At 35.7% G+C, this 27,479-nt stretch overlaps 1 protein-coding gene across 5 annotated transcripts in view; it reads left to right on the top strand.

Annotated features, from left to right (window-relative positions):
* Nucleotides 1-25,866, top strand: part of QKI (QKI, KH domain containing RNA binding) — a 139,178-nt gene extending 113,312 nt beyond the window's left edge. The window contains exons 5-8 of one of the 5 annotated variants that reach the window (XR_014295146.1): nt 14,248-14,335; nt 15,696-15,995; nt 17,972-18,833; nt 22,784-25,866. Coding sequence is in view for 4 of the 5 variants with exons in the window: in XM_082634041.1 (XP_082490167.1) it covers nt 14,248-14,335; nt 15,696-15,995; nt 18,759-18,833; nt 22,784-22,800 (480 nt within the window). In the remaining variant the exon portion in view is untranslated. The other 4 variants (XM_082634043.1, XM_082634042.1, XM_082634041.1 and 1 more) reach the window with 4 other exon arrangements.
* The last annotated feature ends 1,613 nt before the right edge of the window (nt 25,867-27,479 follow it).

Raw genomic sequence — 27,479 nt, 5'->3', positions numbered from 1 at the left:
TTGCTAAACTTCTTTGTAGAATATAATATCTCCGAGCAAGTTAGCAGATTCATGAATTCGCTTACTTTGTGGTATTATTTTATGAATTCTGTGTATGATGGCAATATGCTCTGTTTAAATAAAATACCTTGATTACTGAGTTTAGCACCTGTGGAATTATAACATACTTGCAGAAATTAAAAGATGCACTTAGTGACTGTCAGAAGCAGTTCAGTTCACAAACTTCTACTGAGAAACTGCTATTTACCAGGCTAGAAACCAAGACTTCAATACACAGAAAGATTTAGATTTAGAAATATGAATGAGAGTAGGACAAAACTAATGAGTTTCCCAATTACTTATTTGATCACTTGATACTTGTTCTTCAGAAATGTCATGCTCTCACTAAAGGTGGATACTTCCCAGAGTGATCTCTCTAATTTGTTCTTCTTGGGCAGTCTCATCAGTAAAACATACCTCCAAGGACCACTGCCATAGTGATCATTTTTTATTATGCTCTTCATCTTGAACTCCAGATCACCAGTCTTTTCACCACCTCGCCATGGATGACATATAGGCATCTCAAACATAACATTTCCAAAAGTAAAATCACATCCTTCCCTGTCTTCCTCATACAGTGATTGCTACGTTGTGTTCTCTCTGTGGATGACATGAGTGGCCTGGAAGTCATATGTCCTTCATTCCACCTCTGCTGTCCCCCAGGCCCCACTCCTTTCCACATCCTTTCTCATCAAGTTCGGCTTCTGCCTCTTAATAGCACGTGACTCTTATCTTTTCTGTTTTCACTATTGGGCTAGATCCACTGGTGCTCCCTCCTGGTTGCAGCTAGAGCTCACTCTCTTTTTTTCTCCTGTCCTTTTCTTCTTTTTTCGGTTTTGTTGAGATATAATTGACCTACAGCACTGTAAGATGTACACATAATGATTTGACTTCATCATGAAATGATTATCACAGTAAGTTTAGTGAACACCCATTGTCTCATACGGATACAGAATTAAATAGGAAAATATATTTCCTTGTGATGAAGAACTCTTAGGATCTTTTAACAATTTTCATATATAACATACAGCAGTATTTATATTTTTCATGTTGTACATTACATCCCTAGTACTTATTTATCTTATAGCAGGAAGTTTGTACCTTTTGATTGCCTTCATCTAATTCCCCCTTCCCCTACACCCCGCCTCTGATAACCACAAATCTGATCTCTTTCCCGAGTTTGTTTTTTGAAGTATAATTGACCTACCATCTTATATTAGTTCCTGTTACACAACATAATGATTTGATATTTCTATACATTTCGAAATGTTCACCACGATAAGTCTAGTTACCATCTGTCACCACACAAAGACATTACACAGTTATTGACTGTACTCCCCATGCTGTACATTTCATACCTGGGACTCATTTATTTTGCAGCTCAAAGTTTGTCCCTCTTAATCGCCCTCACCTATTTCTTTCTGCCACTGCATCACCTGTTTGTTCTCAGTATCTGTAACTCTCTTTCTGTTTTGTTATCTTTGTTCATTTGTTTTGTTTTTTAGATTTCCACAGAGCTCTCTTTTTAATATATAGAAGCACCATCACACTCCCTGTTACACGTTTGCAGTGGCTTTCTGTCACTGCATGGTAAAAATGAAAACTGTTTAGCATGGCATTCATAGCTCATCTCCAGCTGGTGTGTACCTAACTTTGTTGCATGTGGTTTCTCCTTTACCCACTTATAGTCCCCCCTATATTAAATAACTTAAAGGTCCCGGAACACTCTTTGTTTATTTGGTGTATTATAGTGACCTCTGGATTGGAAGTGGAGGAAGGGAAGTGGATAGTAGGTTTCATAGTAGAAACTAAGCTGGGAAAAGGCTCAGGAAAAACCACGAGAAAGTTTTCTCTTAAATACTCCAGGGCTTTGAACAATTTAAAACTTCCAGTGAAAGACCAGCAAATAGGAAACTTTTTCCCTAAAAACACTACACAGTACTTGTCAGGTTTTTTAAACAAGTACATATTAACATGCAATAGTAGTACTGTTTCGCTTTGTTATTCATAACCTCTTAAAGAAAAAGTTCTATTCTTTTTTAATCTCTAACACATTACTGTTTTGACAGGTGTGTGAAGCATCTGCTTACGTTCATGGAACAAATATTTATTAGTATTATAGGTACTAGGAACCTAATAATATAGTTGTTTTCTGAAATTAAGGTATGCAGTCTCGTCTGTTCTGCAACAAATGAAGAGGTGTGCTCCAAATAATAAACAGTCAAAACTTTGGTTATAAAAAAACTTTTGATTTATAAAAGGTTTGTCATGGGAAATTAGGAGAATTTCAAATTTGCAATAACAGGGTTATTTTTTCCTGTGAGAATTTCAGTAATCAAAAGATTTTTGAAAAAGCTATAAATCTGGTACTGTAGACCCAAATTATAACAGGACAGACCCAGAGTTGATTTACTTCTGACTCTGGAACCAGAGCCATTGCCTTTTTACAACTAGCAAATTATTCCTTAAGTATTTGTACCAAATATTTAAAGCATCGACCATCCCAACATAAGGCTCCTCGCCTGTGGAACGTCAGTCAGATTTTACCAACAGCGGCTTTGCCTGTTTGTATGTTCTTCTCTAATTCATTGCTTTCTATTTTAATTTCTTATCATGAAAACTCATGTTAGAAAAAATACCATTTTCTGTCTGTATATTAATACCAGTGGTAAGAATTGTGCCATCCCTCAAAATAATCATACAAAACTGAAGCACTAGAGCTTGTTGAGAAGAAGAAATACTTCTTCTGTAGTTTAAAAACCAAGTAAAGCAGTGATTCTTAGATTTGCTCATGACTGTAGTTACAAGCCAATTAAAGTGTATTTGAACCACTCAGTCCTTTGTGGGTATTCCTAAATTAAAGAAATGCATTACAGCAAATTCTTTATAAAGCATGCATCTTTTACATGAACCCAGTTTTAGGTACTGATTTTTTTAAATTAGAAGTATTTGAAATATAAAATCTGCTAATGGAATCTAACATATTTAAGAGTATACTAGTTTTATATATGTCTGGTATTTTCCATACTAAAAAAAAACAACTAAAAGTACAAGTAACTTTTAAGAACTATATATTGTACATACATGTGATACATACATATATATTTTACATGCACATGCGCACACACACACACATATATACACACACAAAAGCAGTAAGGAAGTACTAAAAGCAGTAAGCAATCAAAACAAGCAATATTTGTACTCCCTAATCTTTCTTTGTTGTTACTGGGCTAGCTTGTCAGGTGAATGCTGCCAGGCACAGAAAAAGTGATCATCAAGTTTACCATATACATAACCTTTTTAGGGAACTACAATATTTTAGTAACAATCTTAGCAGATGGTCAGTTTTCATGGGGAAAAAAGTGGGGAAATCACAGCTCTCTAATGCCTGAGAAAAAGCCCAATTTGAAGGAACTGTTCAAGGAACTCAGTGGCATTATTCCCATTTGGTTAGCAACTGTTTTGTTTAGATTTTCTAAAAAATAAAACCAGGTTATTGAAGGTTCCATAACATGAATACCCATACCTTTGTGTAACCATGTACATTAGAAAAGCTTTTTTAAGACATAGTTTAACGTTGTGTGCATCTTCTGGAATGAAGAGGGGATTAAATACGTGCAATTCATCTTCATGGTATTTATTCAAAAGAAGTAGTCCCCAATCAGGAGAGCAATTTATAACAGTTTTCTTTTTTTCTTTTTGAATTTTATTTTTTTTATACAGCAGGTTCTTATTAGTTGTCTATTTTATTATAACAGAATTCTTTATAAAACAAAAGGTTAATGTTGAGCGCTAGGGAACCATTAAACACCACCTGACACACATACAGTTGGTTTTACCCTCTAACTATCTCTCACTTCTATTCTTATCCCTCCATCCCCACTGGAATTACCTCAGTTCGGATATCATTATGTGTTGCCTGGATTAGGAACCTATAATTGCCTCTTAATCTTGATGATCTTGCTGTATTTTTCCAAATACTCTCCTTATTGAAGCTAGGGTGATGCTTCTAAAATAGAAATCTAATCATGATCCTCCTTAGGTTAAAACACTTGGATGACTTCTAATTACTCCAAGAAGTACGTCCAGTTGCTTGAGCATGACTTGCAAACTCTTATTACCTTACCAGATTCATTATTTATTTCATAACTCTTGATTCTGAATTTTTGAACATGTTCTTTTTTTCAGAACCAACTTCATTCTTTCTCCCCTCTTTAACTCTCACTCATTCTTTAGGTCTCAAATTGTTATGTTATTATGTAATGATACACCAAAGCCTTCCCTCCCAGTTCATCACCAGCCCAAACTTCATTCAGCACCGTTGCAGTGTGTTTCTGGAAGGTCCTTATTGTCAGTTTGTTCTCACTGCTTAATATTCTGCTTCCAGCTCCTTTTCCCAGTCCCCCTGCCCCCGCACCCACCACCAGTTTCCAAGAGGGAAAACTATTCGTTAGTTAAAACCTGTCCAAGAGATAGCGTTTCAGTAAACATTTATATAATGAATATAATGTTTTAGAATTTCAGGGACTATAATATAAAAAATGTTGGTAGAATATTTCATAAAAATAGTAAGATATAAAATTGAATAACAAATATTAAAGGAAAAAATCCATTCATAATAAAACTTACATGGGAATAAAAATGCTGTTTTCCTAGAGCAGTAGATTATGGGTAATTTTAAAATACAATTTTAAAACAACATAGAAGCACCTAGATTTGAAAAGACAATACCTAAGTCAATTTGTTTGTAAGCCCCAGTGACTTTAGTGTTTTCTGCTTTCAGTTCCTGGGTATATCCTACTAAACAGACTAATGATCCTGTCCTTGGTAGCTTAAGATGGTACTGTTTTCTCCCTCCTTGGTGGTATATCATTGGTACCTTTTACAAAATAGATCAGTTTAGTGTATTTGGAAAGAAATCTATTGAGGCAGGTGCCTCCCTTCCCTGTTTCTTTTTTTTTTTTTTCTCTCTTTTCTTTTCTTTTCTTTTTTTTTTTTTTGGCCACGCCGCACCACATATAGGATCTTAATTCCCTGACCAGGGATGGAACCCATGCCCCCTGCATTGGAAGCACAGAGTCTTAACCACTGAACTGCCAGGGAAGTCAGTGCCTCCCTTCCTTGATGAACTCATCAGGTGTTACAGGGAATTCCTTGGCAGCCTGAACATACCTGTTCCGTTCCCAGCACATCTGTTGACATTATGTACATTTAAACATTCAGCCGAGACTTGCGGTCACAGCACACAACTGTCATCTATACCTGACAGTAAGTTCCATCTGCTCTTGGAAGAAAGAAGAACTCTTGGGTTTCTTAAAATGCTTTCCAGCATTTATATTTTTTTCACCACTTTTGTTTCTATTGATAATTTTACGTTACTAAACGTTTATGGGTTCATTATTGGATACGGTGTGATTTTTACTGTTCATAAAACGGCTCAAAATACAGGGTAAACATAGCAGCCACAGAGAATACTGGAAGAGCCCAAACCCAAAATGACCATGCGTAATCAGCTTGCTTAAGGAGAGTGGTTTTATTGGTTTACTGTAAACGTTAATAAGGTTCAAATCTCTTAAGTGGAGGAACCTCCTAGATTGCTTTCCTCTAAGGTATGGTGTACTCTAGCACAACAGCTGTTCTCACAATTGGTCCTGCTATAGAAGAAAAGTTTTCTAAGGCAAGTTCAGTCAACTGCTGTACTTAACTTTCCCTGATTTATTTTATGCCTACTTTAAAATGAGGTTTTTACATTGCTATATAGATAGCTTCCCACTTAAGAAATAGGAGAGTATTTGCAATTTACTTCAGAGGTAAAATATTTTTCATCCCCAAAGGAATGTGTTGTTTACATTCCAAATTCTATTTATTATTATTTGGTTCTTCAAGTGTGACTAAAGCGAACATGGCTTTCTCACTCTCCCGGGATGGCTGAGTATAAGAAGTATTCAAGTGCTTTATTCACATGGTGGCCAAATTCCTAACTTTTGTTTAATTTTACCCTAAAGTGCAGCCAGTGGAAGAGATAATACTTGTGTGTTATATACCTTACAGAGTTATCAAGAGGATTAAATGAGATAAGAAAGGTTAAATTCTTTATAAACAGATAAAATAGAAACTGTTATTCAAATCCCAGGGGGGGAAAAGTCTTTAAAAAACGAAATACTTAATTAGCTTAATTATTTTTTTCCGACCAAGGAAAACTGATAAATGTCTCAACAATCTGCAACAAAAATTATAGTGCAAAAGACAATCTGGTCTGCCTTCACTGCCTTTGCTGCTCTTGTGCGTCAGAGAGGTCAGACGCTGCCAGCTGGCATTTGAAGAAATTACCAACCTTTCTGCCTTCCCTGCTTTGTTTTCCCTTGGCCTTAATTTAGTTCAAAGTTTTAGTCAACTATTTATAATGAAGGTATACCTTTAGATAGCTTATGAAGCCACAAAGAAAAAAAATTAAGGTGGGAGTCAACCAAAATTAAGGGCCTCAGGTGTGTCACCATAATGATTATATCCAAAAATAGTTTGAATATAAGGAAAACTGGCAGTGGTGACTTCAGATTGCTCTAATCTAAGGACCAAGTAGCTTTCTGCCTGTGCTCTCCTTTGAGGTCATTAGAGTGTGCTTGATGGCTCGGAAATATAATGAATATCTCCTAGTGAAAAATGGGTTACTTTAAAGAATCCCTGTAGAAGATTGACATTATACTGGAAGTCTTTCAAGACCATTTGGGGTGAATTAGTAGTTTTATCACAGATACTCATAGGTGAGCTTAGTTCTCATGGTTAACCCCCTACAATTGTGCATCACATTTTGTCTGTATACCATTGTATGTATTCTAGACAGTCCATGGTTGTCATCAGATCCTTAAAGTGATTTGTGATTCTTTCCCCATACTTTTTCATCTGGTCTTCCACTACACCCTGTGTCAGCTTCTGTCATAGTATATTTTTGCCTACTCCTCTTGTATACCTCTCACAGCAAATAGATTTTTAGACCCTGTCTTCAGGGTCTCACTCTTCATCTTCTGCTATAGAATAAGGCTCTCTTAAGCTCACAATTTGTAGTTATCCTTTCTTTTATTGCCCCAGCCATATAGTTTGATAAGTCCACCTACAATACAATCAACTTTAGAGGTCTTTTTTTTTCCTATAAAATAATGATGTGGCTCTACTATCATTATTTATGTTTGTTTATTTTTATATCGGCTATCATTATTTATATCTACTATCATTATTTATTTATTACTAATACTAGTATGTAACCTGAGTTGTGGATCATAGAAATCTTTCAGAAGTTTGTCACTTCTATGAAGCTTACTATAAAAAATAATATTTCAAATTGTATCATACTATATTTCACATAGAAAGGAATAAATGCTTTCTAGTAGACATGGCTTTTCTTTTCCGAGATCATCACTGCTTTGAGATGAATCTGTTTATAGCTTGTCAAAAAAAGACAGAAGGTATTACCCTAAGGTAAAAGTGTTTGTTAGTTTTATAAAATGTAGTTTATGTAGTGTATGGAGCTTTGTATATATGTGTTTGTCAGTGAGTGTGTGTGTTTGAGTGTTTTAAGCTTTTCTGATTAAATAAAATGCCTCATGCTTTTTCTCTGCCTTACCTTGTTTTATCTGTGTTAAGTTGTTGCTGCTGAACCAGGTATTGTGATTAAATCGGAGTATATTGCATAGTGTAATTAATGGGAAATAGAAAAATACATGACAAGATTTCTTTCCCCATACTGTGTCTCTAACATTTTGACCCACGGATTTTTCAGTGAAATGGCCTTTTTTTGCATACTATTTGAACTAAGGGCTTACTTTGTAAAAGATAAGCAGGCTCTATTGCCCAAGTGAAGTAATGATGCTAATTTGACTTTGCCTCTCCACCTAAGTATAGCAGTTCCAATACATCTTTTCGATATTGAATTTCTGTAACGATTCTGGGAATTTCTCTAATGTACTTCGATCTGTGAATATCATTTTTTTGGTGTGTTGGACTCATTAGCAGAGTATCTACATCATAGTAGGTGCTCATTAGCCTCTGTTAACTGAACATTGAAGACTGGGAAAAGGAAAGAACATGGAATCAAGGAACCTTTAAATAATCTAAAGAAATAACAGATCATCGTAGAGTGTACTTAGATTTTTGACACAGAATGAAGTTGGTGACGTAAAAGGAGAGGAAGCTGATGTGGCCATAAATGCCAGGCGGGGAAATTCAGATTCTGACGAAGTAGTGCTGGGGAGCCAATTCTTTATCAGGAAAACAGAAACCACACAAGGTGTTTCAACAGAGAGAATTAATAAAGTTATTGGTTAAGTGGGTGTTGAGAACTAAAAAAGGAGAAAGGAGATAAGAGTGTAATACAGATTTAGAAACTCTGGGAAGCAGCTATTATCCCAGGGCTGGGAGATAAGAGAGAAAATGGTACTGTTATTAGATCTTAAGACATTTTGAGAAAGTTCTGTGCAGAGGGAGAACCTCTGACAAAGTGGTGCCACTTGGCTGGTGATAGAATCTCAGTAGCTCAGAGAGTGGCTACACTGGTTGTGGCTGAGGGCTGGGGGTGCTCTGCGAAGCCGGTTCTAGAAGCACTGGGAGAGGAGTGTGGGGCCTGCAAACAGCCGCCCCTGGCGAGGTAGGTGCAGAGCTGAGAACAGCTGGCGCGGGAGGGAGCGGCGTTCCTTCTCCCCTCAGCCAGCTCTTCAGTCTCGCTTCAATGCCCCTCACTTGTTAGAGCCTAACAGACCAGCTGGCCTAGAAGGTACAGAACTATATAGAGTTCTAGACCCAGCATTTGAAAGCATGTAGCAGGTCAACTTGAAATTTAATAATTGCTGTATCATCTTGGAGAAAGATATTCTGAAAATGGTGTGGGAGATAATTTTTCTACTCGCTTTTTTTTATAGGCTAAGTTGAGAAGTAGACCTCAGATTCTTATTCAGCTGTCTCCCTGACATCTCCACTGGGGTGTTTAAAATAAGCATTTCAAGCTTAATATTTTCAAACAGAACTTTTGGAAGTTCACTCAGCCTTTGTCTTCTCATTAAATGGAGTCACTATCTCCTTTATTGCTTGATCCAAAAACCTCAGCATCATTCTTTAATGTCTCCTTTTCCCTTGCCCCCTATATCTAGTCAGTCATCAGGTCCTGTCAAGCTAACTTACTTTTTCCGTCTGTGTTACTTCCACCCCAGTCCAGTTCTTCTGTCACCTGGACTGGATTAAAGCCTGTGACTGGGTCTCTTTAATCATCCTGGAGCCCCCAACAGTCCATTCACAAAATACCAGAATAAGCCTTTAAAGACATGCTGTTACGTCACTGCCTTGTATAAAACCCTGTATTTAAGTGTAAGTCCTTAAGTTCTTTGTCAGACTTTTCTTTAGTTGACAGGGCAGATGCAGGTGATGATTGGTATTAAAGCTGTTTATAAACTGTGGTCACTCTTTGTTTTCTCTTTACTATTTGCTCAGCCCTGTTCTCCAAGTGAATTAAGTCATGTACTTCAATGCTTGGAAAACCTTTTCTACTCATTACTTCAAATTTATAGAAAAGTAAGAATCCATTTTTTTTTAATGTATTGAGCAAGTTCATGTTTGTAAGGTATTGGAGGCAAAAAGAAGACTGGTTTATTGGTTATTAGTTGATTCATGCCTACAGGTCACGTAAGAAATTTCCTAAAAACAACATGAAAAAATAGAAAAGAAGAGATAACACATGGCTCTATATGATTGATTTCCCCAAAAGGAGCAGCATAAATTTAGGAAAGTGATACCATTATCTGTGGGAATGATCAGCAAAGGCTGTGTACTCTGGAGAGGCCAGTGATCTATCTCTGGGCTCTCAAAAGAGGCATACACAGCATGCTTCTAGAAAAGATCTTGTCTAACTTAGAGGCAGAAAAGCACAAAGTATATATTCTAGGGGACAATGGACAGATGATTTTGACTAGTGCAGACCATTTGCAAATAGGGCTGGCTGCTCATAGAAGTTGTTCAGCACCTTGAACGCTAAGCTGGAAAGTTTGGGCTTTTATTACAGGCAGTGGTTCAAATTATTGTTAGTTGACATTTTAATTATTTGGAAATAAACATTTGTTTTAGCTCTGTTGTAATTAATTACACTGTTGTAGTTTTTTTAAATGTGTACTTTATAGATTTAAAAATACCAAATAAACATGATTTTCTTCATTTCTTATGTGAATTCTGTGATGAATTCAAAAAGTGCTTCCACTTTAAGTCACCGTGCATGACACTGGAGAAGGTATAATGAGGGCTTTGGATCAGGTACTCTGGTTTGAAAGCTGGTTTTGCATTGTGACCTTGTGTAACCTTGGGTAAGCTACCTAATCTTTTTGAGCCTCCGAGATAATAAAGTACCAATGCCATAGATCTGTTGTGCAGCATAAATGCTTAGATGATGAAGATCTAATATCTATTTCTAATAAGGTAGTAGAACAGTATATAAATTGTTCTACTTTAAAACATTAAAACCATGTTACTCTGATCTAATATTAACCATGATCTATTTCTATCACTTTTAACATAGCTGTTAAATATAGCTGATAACATAGCTGTATATTAAGTAATACATGCAAAAATTATATATATATATATACAGATCCATAATTTGTCATCCATAATTGCAAACCCCAAAAAGTTCAGAAAAGTGTGTTTATAGTCTTTTTAATCCCACTTAGTTTAAGTATTTTTATGTTTGTTATAGTTTGGATTACTGAAGTATTCCACCAGACCCATTGGGGATGTTATGTAATCATTGGTATATTATTTTTCTACAAATCTGAAAAGTTCTCAAAACACTTCTGATGTCACAGGTTTTAGATGCAGGGCAGTGGACCTGTAGAGAAGTTATCAATGTTTGTTATATTTTTAAACTTATGTTTCAAAGATAAATGCGTTACAATGTTTTGATAATCTTCACGTAATGTTTTCCATGCAAAATACATTTACCTCATGACCCAGCAGTTCCACCGCTAAGTAATTATCCAAGAGAAATAAAAACTTATGTTCACAAAAAAAGCCTGTAGGAGAATTTTCATTGCAGCGTTATTCACAATATCCCAAAACTAGAGCCGCCCAAATGTCCATAGTTGTCTCTTGAGACACATAACGTCATGCCCTGTGAGTGCAGAGTGGGTAGGAGTGGTGAGGATGGAAGAGAGAAGCTTGTTCTGGAGTGAGACCACCAGGTTCAGATTCCAGCTTTGCCGACTAAATTCCGTGTTCTGCTGGGAGATTCTAGCACAGCCTGCCGTACTGTGACAGGATTCAGGGTACACACCGTACGGCGTGACTCGGAAGGCTCGGTGGCCTCCAGCAACTGTGTCATTGTGACACACTGCACTGACACCACCTAGTGAACGCTGTGCTGCTCTGGTTTGTATTCTCCTCTGTTGATGTCACTAGATCAGGTTTTCATTTCCTGTACCCTGCAAGAGGCACACACATGCATGCACAGGCCCTGCACATGCACACATGTATTTCTTCCATCATCTTCTTTGCCTTCCTCCCAAGTTTTACACTGCATCCCCAGCTAATGAGCGTGGTTATTTTGTTACCCGGAAGAAGCTGTTCAGTGAAAACGTGTTCTAGCTCCTCTTCTTTGTACAGCACTGACTGTGTATGAGGCATTGTGTTACCTCACTTCCTCTTTCATCTTTCTTTCTTCTTCCTACTCTTCTGACGTTTTCAAATGTGTACCGCTTTCCACTTTCTTGTGGAAGGTGACTGAAGGTATGCCTATTGCTTTTCTTTCTGTTTATATAGAGTATGGTTTATATACTTACTTTGGTATTCTGTTATACATAGATTTGGGTTTGAAACGATGTGGCAAATTTTAATTTTTAGTATTACTAGTTTTCAGTGGACAAGTTTAAGCAGTTTTATCGTAATAGATTTCTTTTTATAAATTTATTTTATTTATTTTTGGCTGCGTTGGGTCTTTGTTGCTGCATGCAGGCTTTCTCTAGTTGCAGCAAGCGGGGGCCACTCTTGGTTGCGGTGCATGGGCTTCTCATTGCGGTGGCTTCTCTTGTTGCAGAGCACGGGCTCTAGGCACATGGGCTTCAGTAGTTGCAGCATGTAGGCTCAGTAGTTGTGGCTCACGGGCTCAGTTGCTCCACGGCATGTGGGATCTTCCCGGACCAGGGCTCGAACCTGTGTCCCCTGCATTGGCAGGTGGATTCTTAACCACTGCACCACCAGGGAAGCCCCATAATAGATTTCTAATTCTTCTCTTCCAGTGACATTGCTTACTTATTTTTACCTTTAGCAAGTGATGTGTCTTTCAAATAAATAATCTTTTTTTTTTTCATTCATCTGTACATGTTCATAGGGATCAAGGAATAGTAATTCCACAAAGTGCAAGTATCTTCTCCATTTTCTACTACTGCAGAGTAGCTTACTGAAAAGTCGGCAGTGGAACATGCCGACAGTGGCACATCAGTCTTCATGATGTTTTCACTTAGCTTAAAAAAAATTCTTTGTGGTTTGTTAGAAGTCCACTTCGCAGCTCTCTTTATTACACACTGTAGTACCCCATGTGCTGTTATAGTGCCAGGGACAGAGTTTTGTGCGATAGGAAAGGACTGAGAAGTTTGTCACCTGCTCCTTTCTTGAATCAAGAAGGACCAATGTTACATCAGAAAAATGTATCATTGGGTTACTTTCCTTTGAAATATTAAGTCCCGAGGCTTAGATAATGCATAAAATATGTGAGCAGCACATAGTTCCATTTCTGCCACCATCTTCAGGGATGAACCTCATCTTTCTGTTCCTGAAGTTTATCCTGCAGGATTTAGACCTTTGAGATTTGTAAATACAGTTAAAGATTTCTCATACCAGTCATTTAAAGACTAAATCCTAGCAAATGACTTGGGGAGATGGGATGAGTGGGAAGATAGGCAGTGATAAATAGGAAATAGCCTCTGTTCTCTAGGAGCTTGTTCTTTGCTCGGTAGTTGTGATATACAACAAACTAATTCAGGGCAGAAAAATACGATCTAGGGATAGCCCTTTGAGAAGGTAGCACTTAGGTTGAAGTCTGCAGGGATGAAGTCGGATTTGGAAAGAAGGATGAAGGGTAGAGTGGAGCACAGAGAAGCATTCAGGATGGAGGAAGTAGGAATATGCACAGAGATATGAATAACGGAGTGATTGGGCTTGACTTACAACCTGAGGTATGTGTAAAGAACATAGATTGATTTGACTTGAGAAGATAGTTTGGGGCCAGACCATAGGTAGTTTAAATGTTTTTTTTTTTTTTGGATGGCAAGAGACCATGAAGGGTTTTAAGACATGAGAATGTTAAGAAACATTAAGATGAAAGTTGTGTTTTGGGCAGTTAATCTGGCCATTGTGCATAGATTGCTTGGAGAACAGATACTATTAACACATTGTAGTAGTTTTGGTAATATACCGATAATGACAAGAGCAAGGGTGAGAACAGTAAATGGAGAGGGTGTGGGGCAAGTCCAAGGTAAATGAAATGGCCGAACATTTTGATGATCAGAGGCATCCCTGGGTTTTGCCTGTTGCGTAATTACTAATAGTGCCCCATTTCACTATTAAGTTTTTCTTGGCTTGGACAGTGTATCAGATGACCCTAAAGATGGATTTGATTTAGAATTGATAGCATTTGCTAATTGAGGGAAGAGCGGGATGTTGGCATAAGAAACGAGAATATATACACAAATTTTAGAAATTCTTATGATTATGATTTTATTAAATTTTCCTTTTTGGGAGAATTAAACAAAAATTTCCTTACCTGAATACCACAGTCAAATCTTACATGTTTAAAATCCCAGTTTGTTTTTTGTCTTTTAATTAATACATTTGAGTTTTAGACTCTTCAGCAAAGTGATAGGTGCTGTAAAGACTATACTATATTTAATTTACCTAACATTTCCATTGATTCCATTTAAAAGTAAAGCTTTTTAGAAGAACATCAGTGTAGCTTATGTTAGGAATGTAGCTGGTGGCAGTTGGGAGTATCCTGTGTATCAACATCCCATTACTGAGACTGGGCTTCAGCCTGTAGAACCTTTTGGTTCCTGATCTTTTTTCCCTGATTGAAACAGATGGCTATAGTCACATGATACCTATTTTAAGGTTTGTGCGTAGATATGGCTGTGATGTGTATGGACCATTTCAAGTGCTTAGTGCTCTTGTATTTTCCATGTATAGGCGGAGGGAGAAGACAGCCTGAAGAAGATGCAGCTGATGGAGCTTGCAATTCTCAATGGCACCTACAGAGATGCCAACATTAAATCACGTAAGAATGAGACTGAGGCTCAGAGCTACAGCTGTTTCAGCTGTTTTGTCCCCAGACCTCTCCCCTTTTGGCAGCACAATACATGAACAGTTAAACAAAGTGAAGAGTTGAAATAACTGTCACTTGATATGGGACTAACTGTCCCATTTTTACTGCTTTCAAGAATTGAGGGCACTCTCTTGATTTTATTTTATGCCAGCATGCCTAAATTTTGAGTTTACAAACTTTTCTTTTATTCTTTTGATGAAATTTCAACTTCTGAATTCAAGAGTTGCAGGAAATTTTCTGGTAACTACAGATTTAAGACTTCTAGTTTGTTACATTTATGCAAAGGACAAAATTAAAAAAAAATAAAAGCTAATTTGGAATATATCTGAATGCAGTGATTCTTCTGTTGAATTCTATTCTTTTCCCTTGCTTGCACATTTTTCCTCCAGTATTTTTTTCTCTGTTGATTTTATATGTGAGTTCACAGAGAGCAGTAGATGATACTATTTTTAATCCTATTTTCCCCTTTACATGTATTGTGCATGCTTTCATAAACTGTAAGAGGATTGCTTTTTTATATTTAAAAATGAAATAATGTGAAATTTATATTTTGAGACAATCTGAGTTTTACACATCATTCATATGAACATGATGTCATTTAAATTACTGATTTTTTTTAAAGAAATAGAATTTTAAAGACATAGCCAACTTTCCCAAATATAGGCACCCTAGTGTGTTTAGAGTGGTTACTGTTACAAATGGTTGGCTTTAATTTACTCATGAAACTGAGTATATCATTAATAGTCATGTGTTTAGGAATGTAACATTTTTTTGTATTGTTTTTTCTATAAACAAGTTAATTCCTACAGATGCAGGAAATTAATAACTGTTGGTTATTTGACTTAATACAATGAAAATTATTCTTTCCTTCATTTGTAATTGAAGCTACTCTTTAGAAATATACCAAAACTGTATTTCTGTGGACTCCAATTACCAAGTATTTTTTAACATCTTTTAATGCAAGTGTTTTTTTGTGCTTCTGCATGCACCATTAGTCTCATGAAATCTTAAAAACATAGATATATCAGATATGTGAAGTAAATATAACCTGTTTTAATGGTCTCATTCTTTTTTTCCCCAGTGGCTTTTTAATGTTTGCACATTTATTCTCAATCACGTTGGGGAAGGGGAAGCTGTTTTGCATTTGGTTGGTGTGCTTTGGCATTTCTGTGTGACCAGCGCATGTACTAACGATTTCCTTTTATTTTTCTTCTTCTCTGCTCTCTCCTTCCCTTCCCTGCCCTCTCGTTTCCCACGTCTCACCCTTGGCTGTCCCTGTGCCTCCTTCTCAATCTCTTCGCTTTCACTGTAGCAGCCCTTGCCTTTTCTCTTGCAGCCACAGCCCAGGCCGCTCCAAGGGTTATCACGGGGCCTGCGCCCGTTCTCCCGCCAGCTGCCCTGCGCACCCCTACGCCAGCTGGCCCTACCATAATGCCTTTGATCAGACAGATACAGACCGCTGTCATGCCAAACGGAACTCCTCACCCAGCTGCTGCGATAGTCCCTCCAGGGCCTGAAGCTGGTTTAATCTACACGCCCTATGAATACCCCTACACGTTGGCGCCAGCTACATCGATCCTTGAGTATCCTATTGAACCTAGTGGTGTATTAGGTAAGTTGTTCTCCCTGTATGGTTAATGACATTTTTCTTCATAACTTCTGCTGCCCCAGACTTTGAAATGATATATCCGTTTTAGAGAGGCAAGACAAGTTTCCATTAGAAAGACTGAAAACTAAATTTTGTTCTATTTCAGCCTCTTATAAGGGTCCCCCCTGTAAATAATTGTACCTTAAATTTATTCAGATTCACTTTGGTGACTGAAATTCACTTTGGTTGGGTAAATTTGAGATGAACATTTTAAACAGAAAATACTTTTCACATTTTTGACATCATTGCGGTCATTCTGAGTTTTAGGCCCCACCTGTTGGCCTATCCTCTTCATCAGCTCCACCACCCAGTTTTTAGATTCCTTTTGTGTCGGATATTTATTTGTCAGCTAAATTTTAAACTTACATGTGAAAGTCTTTTGAGATATTTTTAAAACTGATGTGTTTTCTAATATTTGTGATCACTTAAAATATGAAAGGGACCAATAGTTGCATTCTTCAGTTTTCTTCAGCTTTTCTCTTTTGAAGTCCTAGTTAATATTAAACATAAGAGAGACTCTTAATTTCAGTAGTACAGTATGGAATGAAGTAAATACCAAGTCACTGAATTAGAATCACATTTGAGACAAAAATTAAGATCATGCTGTAAACGCTCGGTTTTACATGAACAAAAAGTGGTGTGCTTGAAAAAGACATTACTGATGCCTTTTTTTTATAGAGTGGATTGAAATGCCAGTCATGCCTGATATTTCAGCCCATTGACTTGCTGGATGAAGGACTAGAGTACGGCAGCTGTTCTAACACGACCAGTCAATGTGGGACAAACTGTTTCCGGGCTGCCCCTTGTTTTACCAGACAGAATTTGAATTCTTTTTTCTTGAATTGTATATGACCTTGGTGCTGCGTGCATGCTGTTGACTTTTAGGACTTTGATCTTTTAAGTTCTTTTTTTCCCAGCATTAATATTGATGTCTAAAAATATGAAAGTCTTTAATGAACCCGGACACTAAGATTTAAACTTGAAAATTCATTGTTCAATTAAAAAAAGCCACGATGCTCTGTATGTTATCTGTGTGTGTGCATGCACTCAAGTGCCTTTTGTTTCATGAGCAGATACATTTTATTGTACATGTTTTCCGTTTATCTCTAAATCATTGTAAAAAGTACTATAGGTCAGAATTATACAATAGAACTGTTTATGAGAGGCCTGTTTCTGTTGCATATTCCTCAAAGCATTTTTAAAATAACATGTAACCTATAACCCCTTTACGTTTTCCTTTCTGTTAACGCTCTGTGCTGTGGCCCCATGCCTGCTCCTTTCCCCCAGAGCTCCTCTCTGCTGCACGCACAGCGTCTGTTCGAGGAGTTTGACTGTTGCTTCCTGCAGGGCTGGCACTCTTAGCCACCAGCTGCTGTTCCAGCAGTCTCAGTGCAAGATCTCGCTGATTTTGCCTTGTGGAATTATACTTACATAAGATTAGTTTTTCTAAAATGGAAAAAGGGGTGATGGACCAGTTTACTGCTTAGAAACAGCAAGAGGCACTGCAGTAAGATTTCTCATTTTAAAGCAATGTGCTTTTGTTGTGTTGGAAAAATCTTCATTTATAATACTTAATTATTAGACTGACAAAATTGAAAGCAAAATATACAGATACCTATTGACATTCATAAGATGAATAATAATGAGTACTAAATGACAAGATTCCATTATCAATTTTATTTCTCGCTTTGCCACCTAAGCAGTAAAACATAATATTGACCACTTGGAGAACTGAGAAAATATTTCAAATTGCTATGTTATAATAAATTTGCACACAGATAACATGCATGCTATATATCAAGTCTCATCATATTATTTTAAAATGAGCAGTGCCCTTCAAAACGGATGCAGACATGTGTGTTGGTGGTAGTGAGGAGATTGGTATTAGCATCAAATCTTCATTGATGACTAATTTTTAATTCCCTTCCTTTTATCTTTAGGTATGGCTTTCCCAACGAAAGGCTAAGAATTCAAGAACGGTCTTAACTGAACCCTCATCAGATCTGAATTTAACAAATGCTTAGTCTCAGCAGCCTCCAGGGGGTGGGAGGGACGCTTAGCCTAGCAGTCAGTGACTGACTTGCACTTTTGCACACTGATAGAAAGGAAAAGTATGTTATTAATTGGTTTAGGCTGTAATCTTACAAAGTAACGGTAATTTATAAAGGAGTGTATAGTAGTATACTGACTGCTAAGTGTACTATACTGTTTGCTTTACTAATCACCTAATTCATTGCAGTTCATACTTATTGACTCAAAGTTTAGAACCACAGTCTGTAGGCTTTAAGAATTGCTTTTAAACCTTCTTAAGTGATAGACTCTGGAAGTGGTCTTAAGGTTAGCAAATAATTGTCAGTATTAAACATGGCATTATTTAAGTAGTCCTGCTGCAAGAAAGGCACTTCAGTGAATATGTGACTAGTAAAGCCTAACTATGTTTGGATCTAATAGAGTTCATGAAATCTGTAACTTGGGAATGTAAATGAATGGATAAAATAGGTTAAGGCCAAGATTATTGAAATGAATGCAATATTAATAGATGCATATATACGCAACATACTATGGTTAATTTTAAGACTACTGTGCCTTAACATGTTTCCTAAAAGAAAACTCTTTTGTAGTAAACGAACATTTGAAATCCATTTTGATAAACCTGCTGTTAATGTTTGTTATCTTTTCCCTTGTGAATGTTCTCTAACTTTGTCTTGGTAATTGCAATTTAACTAGGTGCGGTGGCTACTAAAGTTCGAAGGCACGATATGCGTGTCCATCCTTACCAAAGGATTGTGACCGCAGACCGAGGTTAGTTTAGTTCTGCAGTTCTTGTTTATGAGAAATGCGTTGGGTGTCCATAAGATTTGTAACACCACACCTGATGGAAGAGATATCACTGCTTGCCTGCACATCGTTTCTTTTCTTTTTCTAAGTTAATTTGTAATAATTGACAGGTTTAAGGGTTGGGTTTTTTGGGGTGTTTTTTTTTCCTCCCTTCATATTTTAACTTATTAAATTCTATATTAGTATGTACAATGATTTATTTCTACTAAAACGTAAATTAGTCCCTTTGGGGAGCTATTAAATTTTCATGTTGCCTTAGTTATTTTTCAGGAATAATTTTTGCTAAAATTTACCTTTTAATTGTTCTGAAATTTTGGGTTGGTTTTGCAAAATGAACTAAGCGGATGGTGCTTTAACGAGAGAAGTAAAGGACTATATGCCTCCTGTGTCCTTTTGGAGAAAACTGAAGATTTAGTTTCCATTTTCCTTTTTAATAAGATACTTGAACCACTGTATACACAAGGGTATACATGTCAAGTACTTAGCTGAAATCAACAAAGTAAGGACTGTGAAGATAACTTTGATGAAGTTGGATTTTTTTTTTTATAAATCAGAAAATCAGTTCCCTTTTATTCTTACATTCTCTTACCAAAATGGATCCTTTGATTTTTGTCATTTGCTGCTAAAATATATTATCTGAAGGTAAACTATCTCTTGAAGCTCTGTGGTGACATGAATCCAGCTGTTTGCAAATCCTTTTTGACTAACCTGTGACTGGGAAATAAGTCTTCATTTTTCTCCTTTTCAACATTTGTAATTTGTGTCCTATATATGCCCTTGGACCCTTTTATAAAATTATTTATGTTTATTGAGGAGTGACGGTTTCGGTTTATTGACATTGTTTTCTAAGTTTGTCATTACAAGGTGGGAATCCAAAGCAAGATAAAAAAGGATTTTTTACAAGCTTCTATTATGGCACATCTATTACCTACTAATTAATTTGATCAAAGTCTCCAATATTAGTGGTGGAAAGTGATGTTTTAATACCCCAATCCTACATTTTCTATGAACTTAAGACCTACCTGTTCGACATGGTTATCTTGAATACTGATGATAAATATTGGATACAGCTGTTGTCCACATGAGACTAAAATCTTCCCAGAGATACTGATGATAGCATCATACATAATTAGTTTGAAGACTTTTAACTAATACATATATTTCTTGTAGAGATTATTCAATAAATAGACCCCCAAGCTCAATGATTATTTATGAAGATAATGTTAAGTGTCGGTGTGTCATGCACACGTCAACCACCCCGTGTGCATCAGAAAAAGTCTCCTAGTGATGGAGGAAATTTTTTTTTTAATGGTTTTTTTAAGTAACTTTCTATTTAATGAAACCAAATAATTCCGTGAATAATCGGAGCTTTTTTCCCCCACATGGTTCATGTCTAAAACAGTTCTAAAGAGTATTTTAAAGTAGTTTTTTTTCTGTTAACCTTTTCCTGCATGCCCCTTTTAGGAGATTTCTCATAATTTTGTTTTAACACAATAATTACTGGTCTACTTAATACTCCAGTGCCTTGAGATAGTTGAAAATATTAGGAAGATTTTACTGTATTTGGAAATGACGGCACATTCCACGTGAGGCTCTTTTGTAGTTATATGTGTTTGGATTAGTCCTGTCACCGTTTTTATTAAAAATGCAATGTCAGCAAACCGAAATGCTACTTTTTTTTTTTTTTTTAATAACAAATACTCATATACTGCTGTTACTATCACTGTATGCACTCATTGGGTCTAAGGGAGAGATCTGAAATCCTTAAATTATTTTATGATACTACTGTTTTCTCTATTTTTGAGGTTTTTTTTAATTATTATTTTTTAATCTTTTGAAGGGAAGATTAGTGTAAGTGTTCATTTAATGCAAGGAAACTCAGCCCTTAAGACGTATAACCATGTAATTCTATATGAGCATTTAGAGTACTACATGGTTGAGAAATACCTAGTTCTTTACTAAAAGTAAACCCACCTCTACACATATTTGAAAACTGAATTTGAAGCCTATAAAAGACCAACTGACTTTTTAGTTGTGATGAACCGTAAGTGCTTTTGCACAGTTGATACACCTGTGTGTACTGTAGGCGGCCAGGACTTGGCAGAGGATATAGTCTAGGTTTACTGGTATATATGTAAATGGTAGTTTGCTTTGTTTATGTATTCCACACTCAAAAAAACATAATCAGAATTTTTCTAAATAATTTTACAAAAACCATCATTTACATAATTTGTTATAAGAAACTTAATACAATTTTAATCAAAATTTTAAGTGATTTCAAAAATGCTTTAAGATTCTATATTTCTGGAGTACCTATGAAGTGGTATGATACATCATGTTAAATATTTATTTTCTTCTTTGATTTTGGAATAGCAGTTTTTAAATAAAATTCCACTTATTTTTAAGAAATTCAGGGAAGATTTGGTCACACTGAAGATACAGTATTTTTGTAGTATTTATAAGGTATCCTAAATGATAGACTATAGAAAGCATTTTTGCTATATGAAGGTAAACCAGTCCATTATATAGATCATTTAAACTCTGTGAAATTACACCTACTGGGTTTTGATTTATGAAGTGGCACAGAATCTGCCTTTGCACTGAATATCTTTTCATTTACATCTCCTCTGCCTTAGTCACAGTGGCAACAGTACAGAAAATTCTCTCAAACCTCAGAATATAGTAGAAATAATTAAGCTATTGAATGAGTCTTAAAAATCATACTACTGTTAAGTGGACCAAGTTTGGTGAAGCAGAATGTGACAGAGGTTGATTAAGGAAGGAGCAACTCAAGGACATTGGGAATGATAACTTTTCCACTTGAGAACTACTTTATGTTTTACTGTAATTTTTTTAATTTTTTTTGTTCTGTTTGTTACTTTGCAAAAGAAAATAGTATTTACAGGTGGCTTCTTTTAAAATATAAAATATAAAGCAGGAATGTATATGAAATGTCAGATTTTATTGTTATTTGCAGAGTATTAGCTTTGAAATTGAATAAAGAAAGCTGTTTGTAGTTTTAAAATGCCTTATGGGTATCAATTAGAAATTTCTTCTATTTTTTGATGTACTTAGAGCTTTTTGAGTATAGAATTTTAAATGGCAGGATTTTACAGTGTTTACATGCAAGTGCATTTTATAAGTGTTCTATATGTGTAAAATAGTATTTTCAACTGGAAAGTGTTGGCTAGTGCTGAAGGCCTGGCCTTTTTCTGGTTCCCATGTTTCCTACACTGCTAGACTACAGTTTAGTATTGCATTGTGTCATGAGGCCAAGAAATTCCATGTTGTTTGTAAATAGAATAATTGAAAAAGCAATAAACATTTATTGAACAAAAGAAACCTTGTTTGGCCCAGAGTTTATGTTGAACCAAATTATTCATAGAAATTTAAATTTCTTTAGATTCATTTCTGTTGATCATCAGTTATTAATAATCACATCCATCATTAATAGTTGCTTTAATGCTTGCATCTGAGAGAATACTAATGCTTAATAGCAGTCAGATACTGATAACTGCACTGACTGTTTCAGAATTCTGTATACCAAACCTATTCATTGTTGTTGTTTTCCAGTTTTCTTCATTGACTGCTACTAACTATTAGTTGTTAGTTGTATTTTATTTCTATTTTTTCCTGTTAACAGTTTTTGGGGTTTTTTTATTTTGTTTTTTTGTGGGAGTGGGCTCTCCTTCATTTGTTCAAATCATGATATGAAATTGTCATGATTTTTATTGTATTCTGTAGATGGTGTCAATCAGTTTGTCAGAATTAAACATGCTTTTTTTTATTAGTTGTGATTAGTTTTTCATGTTGTCATTAAGCCGTCACTAGCTGAAACTAATCTCTTCTCTATCTTTTCTTTTCTTTTTTTTTTTTTTTTTTTTGTTTTTTGTTTTTTGTTTCTAACCACCCAGCCGCCACCGGCAACTAACCTATGACCTTCTGACCTCTGAACTCTTCACCCAATGATGACCTGACCATGCCTGCCTGCTGATCAGTTAACTGGTAATCGCCTTTGCTTGCCTGTCGTCAGTGCAGCGAGCTGAGGCACTTGTCCGTTCGTCTTACCATCTAACCAAACAAAAGACAAAGAAATTGTCCTCCAACTCAGCTTTTGGTTTTTTTTGTTTGTTTGTTTTTGTTTGTTTTTTCTTTTTTCTGTTTGGGTGAAAGTGGTTCTAGAACCTGCACTGAATAGTAGTAAAGCAATAAGGCCCAATTCATCCCACAGCACTGATCATCTTTTAATGTCCCACCCTAAGCGAACGGTAAGAAGGCCTCACTTCAGAAGGGGAGACAGATGGCCCTTAACTACTCAGTGACAGAGGCAGTTACTGTGAGAGACTTCTAGGAACCTTTTCTTCTCATAGCGAGTCACAGCTCTCTGAATGTACTGTGTCATGATGCATCATGCATGAACCTTTGGTCAGGGATGTCATTGGTGAAGTGATTTCAAAAAGTATTCAAAATTTGATATGCTGTTTAGTCACTACAGTGCCCTCAAAGGGCAGAAGTTGCAGCCTTTTTTATATTGCCTGCCAAAATTTGAAGTATTAGAAGTGTGCCATGAGAGAAAAACTTAAGGAATTTTGAAAAGTAATGCAAAGAACAAAACAGCAACACTATTTTTAAAAAGATAAATATCTGAGTTAAAATTACTGAACCTTTATTTTACACCTCCTTTAAAAAATATACGAGAACAAGGTACATGCATTATGTGTCACATTACTGGGCAAACTGTTCAAATATTTTTTTTAAACCTCCCTGTATAGAAAAAAATCATTAAGGATGTAAAAGCCATGCTTGCCTATTTGCTGTATACATGTAATGAAATTGTAGATAAAGTGTAGTGCATTGAAACAAATGAACAAAAAGTAGATACTTTTACTATACAAGGGTGCTGGTGCAGAAAAAATATATATATTTTTGGAAATGTAGCATTTTATACTTTCAAGTGTTATAAAAAAAAAGAACAAAGAAACCCTTTATTTCATGAGATGATTTTTTCTGGTGGTTGTCAAGAAACAAAAGACCAAAAGAGCCTTTTTGTCTTTTTTTTATTTTTTAAGTATTGGAATAAGTCTAAAGAAAAGAAAGTGCCTTATTTTCCTTCATGGTCATTTAGTCAACTGTCCTGTAAGGTCAGCTCTTCCCTCAGAATACAAGTTAATGCATGTTACTCAGTCGCCCAGTATGTGAAAGAAGATGTGAGGGGAGACAAATGAGTTGATGGTTTGAATTATATGATTTTTGCCACGTTACCTTGCTATAAATTTGCCAAATCTGATACTGTGAAAAAATTTGATAACTTTTCTAATGCCTAGCAAGTAAGTTTTAAAACATTCTTTTAAAATCATAATTGAGTGCTTTTTGGTTATTGCGATATTTAATGTTAGTCCAAAGGATTCTGAAATAAAAATTATGTGTGATCTGAACACCACTTTACAGACAAAATTAGAGCTCTCTTTTGTTGGGGGGGAGGGGTATTGGATTTTGTATTAATTGGAGGTAATAATAGTATATTAGCAACCTTTTTCACAAAAAGGAATCTTTGTGCTTTTCATTCTGGAAAACAAGGTTTTTAAATGAACCAAATTTAATCGGACTTGTTTCTACCGTACCAGATCACTTGGGTAGTCCATCTCTGCTGGTTTTAGTAACCTAAGCCAACAACGCCCCCTTTTTAACTTTAAAAGAATGTGAAAAACTAGCATCATTGTGCATATAATACTCAACTACATGTGAGTTTAAACTTCCAGTTTCTTATGAAGTTCAGTTTTGTAGTTGAAGCAATTTGTGCACAAAGCCTGCATCTAAACTCCTAAGTAATCATTAACTGCTCAGTACCAGACGTGGCAGATACCAGGTGGCGGTGGCTCCCCAGCTCGTCAGCTCCTTCCCTCTTCCACACCTTCACAGCTTCACAGTCAAAGGTCAGCAGTAAGCTCAGTAAGCACCTTTGTGGTGACCTCCTCCATCATCTTGTCTCACTCGGAAACCGTTTTCAGTTTATTTACTATGCAATAGACATTCATTGTTCTGTATTCAGCTAGCTTTAGTTTAACATGCCACTGCTTTGTCTTTCTGTTACACATACAGTTGTTTTGATTTATTTACAATATATGCTGTGCCATTTTGATTTTTATTTTGTTTGGTTGGTTGAATAAATTTGCGACACTCAAACACTTGAGGTGATAGTTTAAAAACGATACCAGTATTTGATCTAGTTTCATCTCAACTATGTTATACCTGGACATTTTAGATGTTTATCAAAGGTCTTTTATGGGGAAGAAAGTAAACGTATGAAACAAACGTGTGACATTTATAAGTAATGTTGGCTCTGAACAAACGTTTGAAAACTTAGTTGACAAAATTTTGGATCAACCGAAAAAAAAGCATGACTTTTGAAATCTCTGAATGCCTTGGTTCTCAGTATTATCATTCTTTATTGAATTTATTTCTTATTAAAATATGTAGTTTTTAAGACTTTTTTTTCTGACAGTATTATGTAATTTTTTAGTGCGGGTAGATGGGAGTGTCGCTTGTATGTTACCGTACAGCTGACATGTATTTTTGTCTATTCTTTATTATCTCAGTAGTTTCATGCTATCTATGTATCATAACCAACCTATTGCCTATGAGAAACATGTAAGATAATGTATTTACAGCCATTGTTACAAGTTTATAATGTATTTTTCTATCTTGTTTTATATGTATGTTATATAACATTCAAAAAGAATTTTTTTCTTGATTGAGAAAAGGATACAAAATGCAAAATCCACAATTTTGATAACTGAAAATTGCCAATTGTTTTGCAGTACTTTATTATATTGGGTGTCTTGTCTTTCTTGGGCTTTTAGTTAGCTAATGAATGAATACATTAGACACTTTTGGGTTTTAGTTGGGATTTTACATAGCTTGCATTTTAATTCTTTGATTCTTTGCTGTTTCTATTAACCCATAGCATTATTTTAATAAATGTTATAATACCAACCTACTAACTCTGGACTATGTCTGTTTATTAACCTTTACGTGTTTAATTAAAATAAACAAATAAAGACAAAGGAATGTAAAGTCTTGAATTCCTGGACTAACCCTGAAGAACGTGACCACAGATAACATAGCGTGACTTGTTTTCATGTTGTTTGTCAGCTGACAATTCCGCACACTACTGTTAAAATGGCTTTGGTTATTCTGGGCTTTTACTTCGGGGTGGGGGGGTAGGTAGGTGCCAATAGAGATGGGAACAAAGTAGTGTTGGTTTGAGGCGTTCTTCTAGTCTTGCCACTTGCCTTTCAACCTCTGCATTACTAATTCCACAATTTCTTATTTTTCCTTCTCCAAAATAATCACTGTCTGCTCACAGCATAAAGAGTAAAGAGATTCGTCATAATGATATACCCGAGAAACCAGTTTGATTCTTTGTTGAACCATTTTTTGAAATCTCTATAAGTAGATAATTTTATGGTCACATAAAGCAAAGAATCTGATGTCTTACCTTATTCAGATTTGTGTTTTAATTGGACATTTTTCCTTTATAAAGAAGTTTTGAACTGTTTTAGCCAGCTGCTCCTGTTAGAGAGGCTAAAACACAGGTAAAGCCAAAGGTAGAGTGGCTCTGTGTCTCAGGACAGCCCAGAGTAAGCCGTTCACAACAGCCACAAACCCGCCTCTCCTCGTGGAACCCTCGGCAAGAGATCAGACAGTGTCACTCAGCTTTATGTCTCACCCTGTTAAAAAATACAGTCAGAATACATTAATATAAGAAGTTTAAGGGAGAAGAAATAGCATTTGAAAAGAAAAGTTATATATATTTTGCATGCAGGTCAATTTAAGAAGATCTGTTAAATATCTTCATGCTTTTCTTGGCTGCAACCTAGGTAAATTGACCTCTACTTATCAATTCTTTAACTCTTGAGGTGCATTTTTGTTTCACAGATACTGGTATTTCCTTTTCTGTGAAATAGTTCTCCTGGATAATAATTCTCAGGATGAATTTTTGCATTTGTAAATAATGCTTATTTTGTAAATTACATTTTATTTATTTTAAAGTTCTAAAATTTGGGGCTAAAATGAGTCACATGTTACAGAAGACGTAACAACACCAATATGCTATTAACCAATCAAAGTACTACCATAGTATATATACATACATGAAATACATAGAATAGTGAGAACATCTGATTTAATCATAATTGAGATGGTTCTCTGGATCAAACAAATATATTGTTTCTCCAGTGGGGGGTGGGCAATGCATTATTATTAGGTAGAGCTTTACTATGCTACTCTGTAAAAGTTCACATTGCCATACAGCTAATATATATTCTGTAAAACTCTGAAGATGTCATTCAAGCTGCTAATATACAAGTCATCATGGCACCATGTCACTGAAATTGATGCAGAATTTCTATACAATTTATTCCACATTTTCTGAAGCCTGTGAATGCAGTCTCATCTCATTTTCAGTTAAGAGTACTACTTTTATGTATAATTATGTCATATTGCCACCTTTTATGTTGTAAAAGTCCATTTTTAAAAGACAAAAATAACATTACAAAACCCACTTTTATACAGGCTGTAATAGTATAAAACATGGAATCGCCAAATTGT

Source organism: Mesoplodon mirus (assembly GCF_964341445.2).
Source record: "Mesoplodon mirus genome assembly, chromosome: 10".
NCBI lineage: Eukaryota > Metazoa > Chordata > Mammalia > Artiodactyla > Ziphiidae > Mesoplodon > Mesoplodon mirus.
Note: the sequence above shows the minus strand (reverse complement) of the source record. Positions and strands in the feature narration are given on the sequence as shown.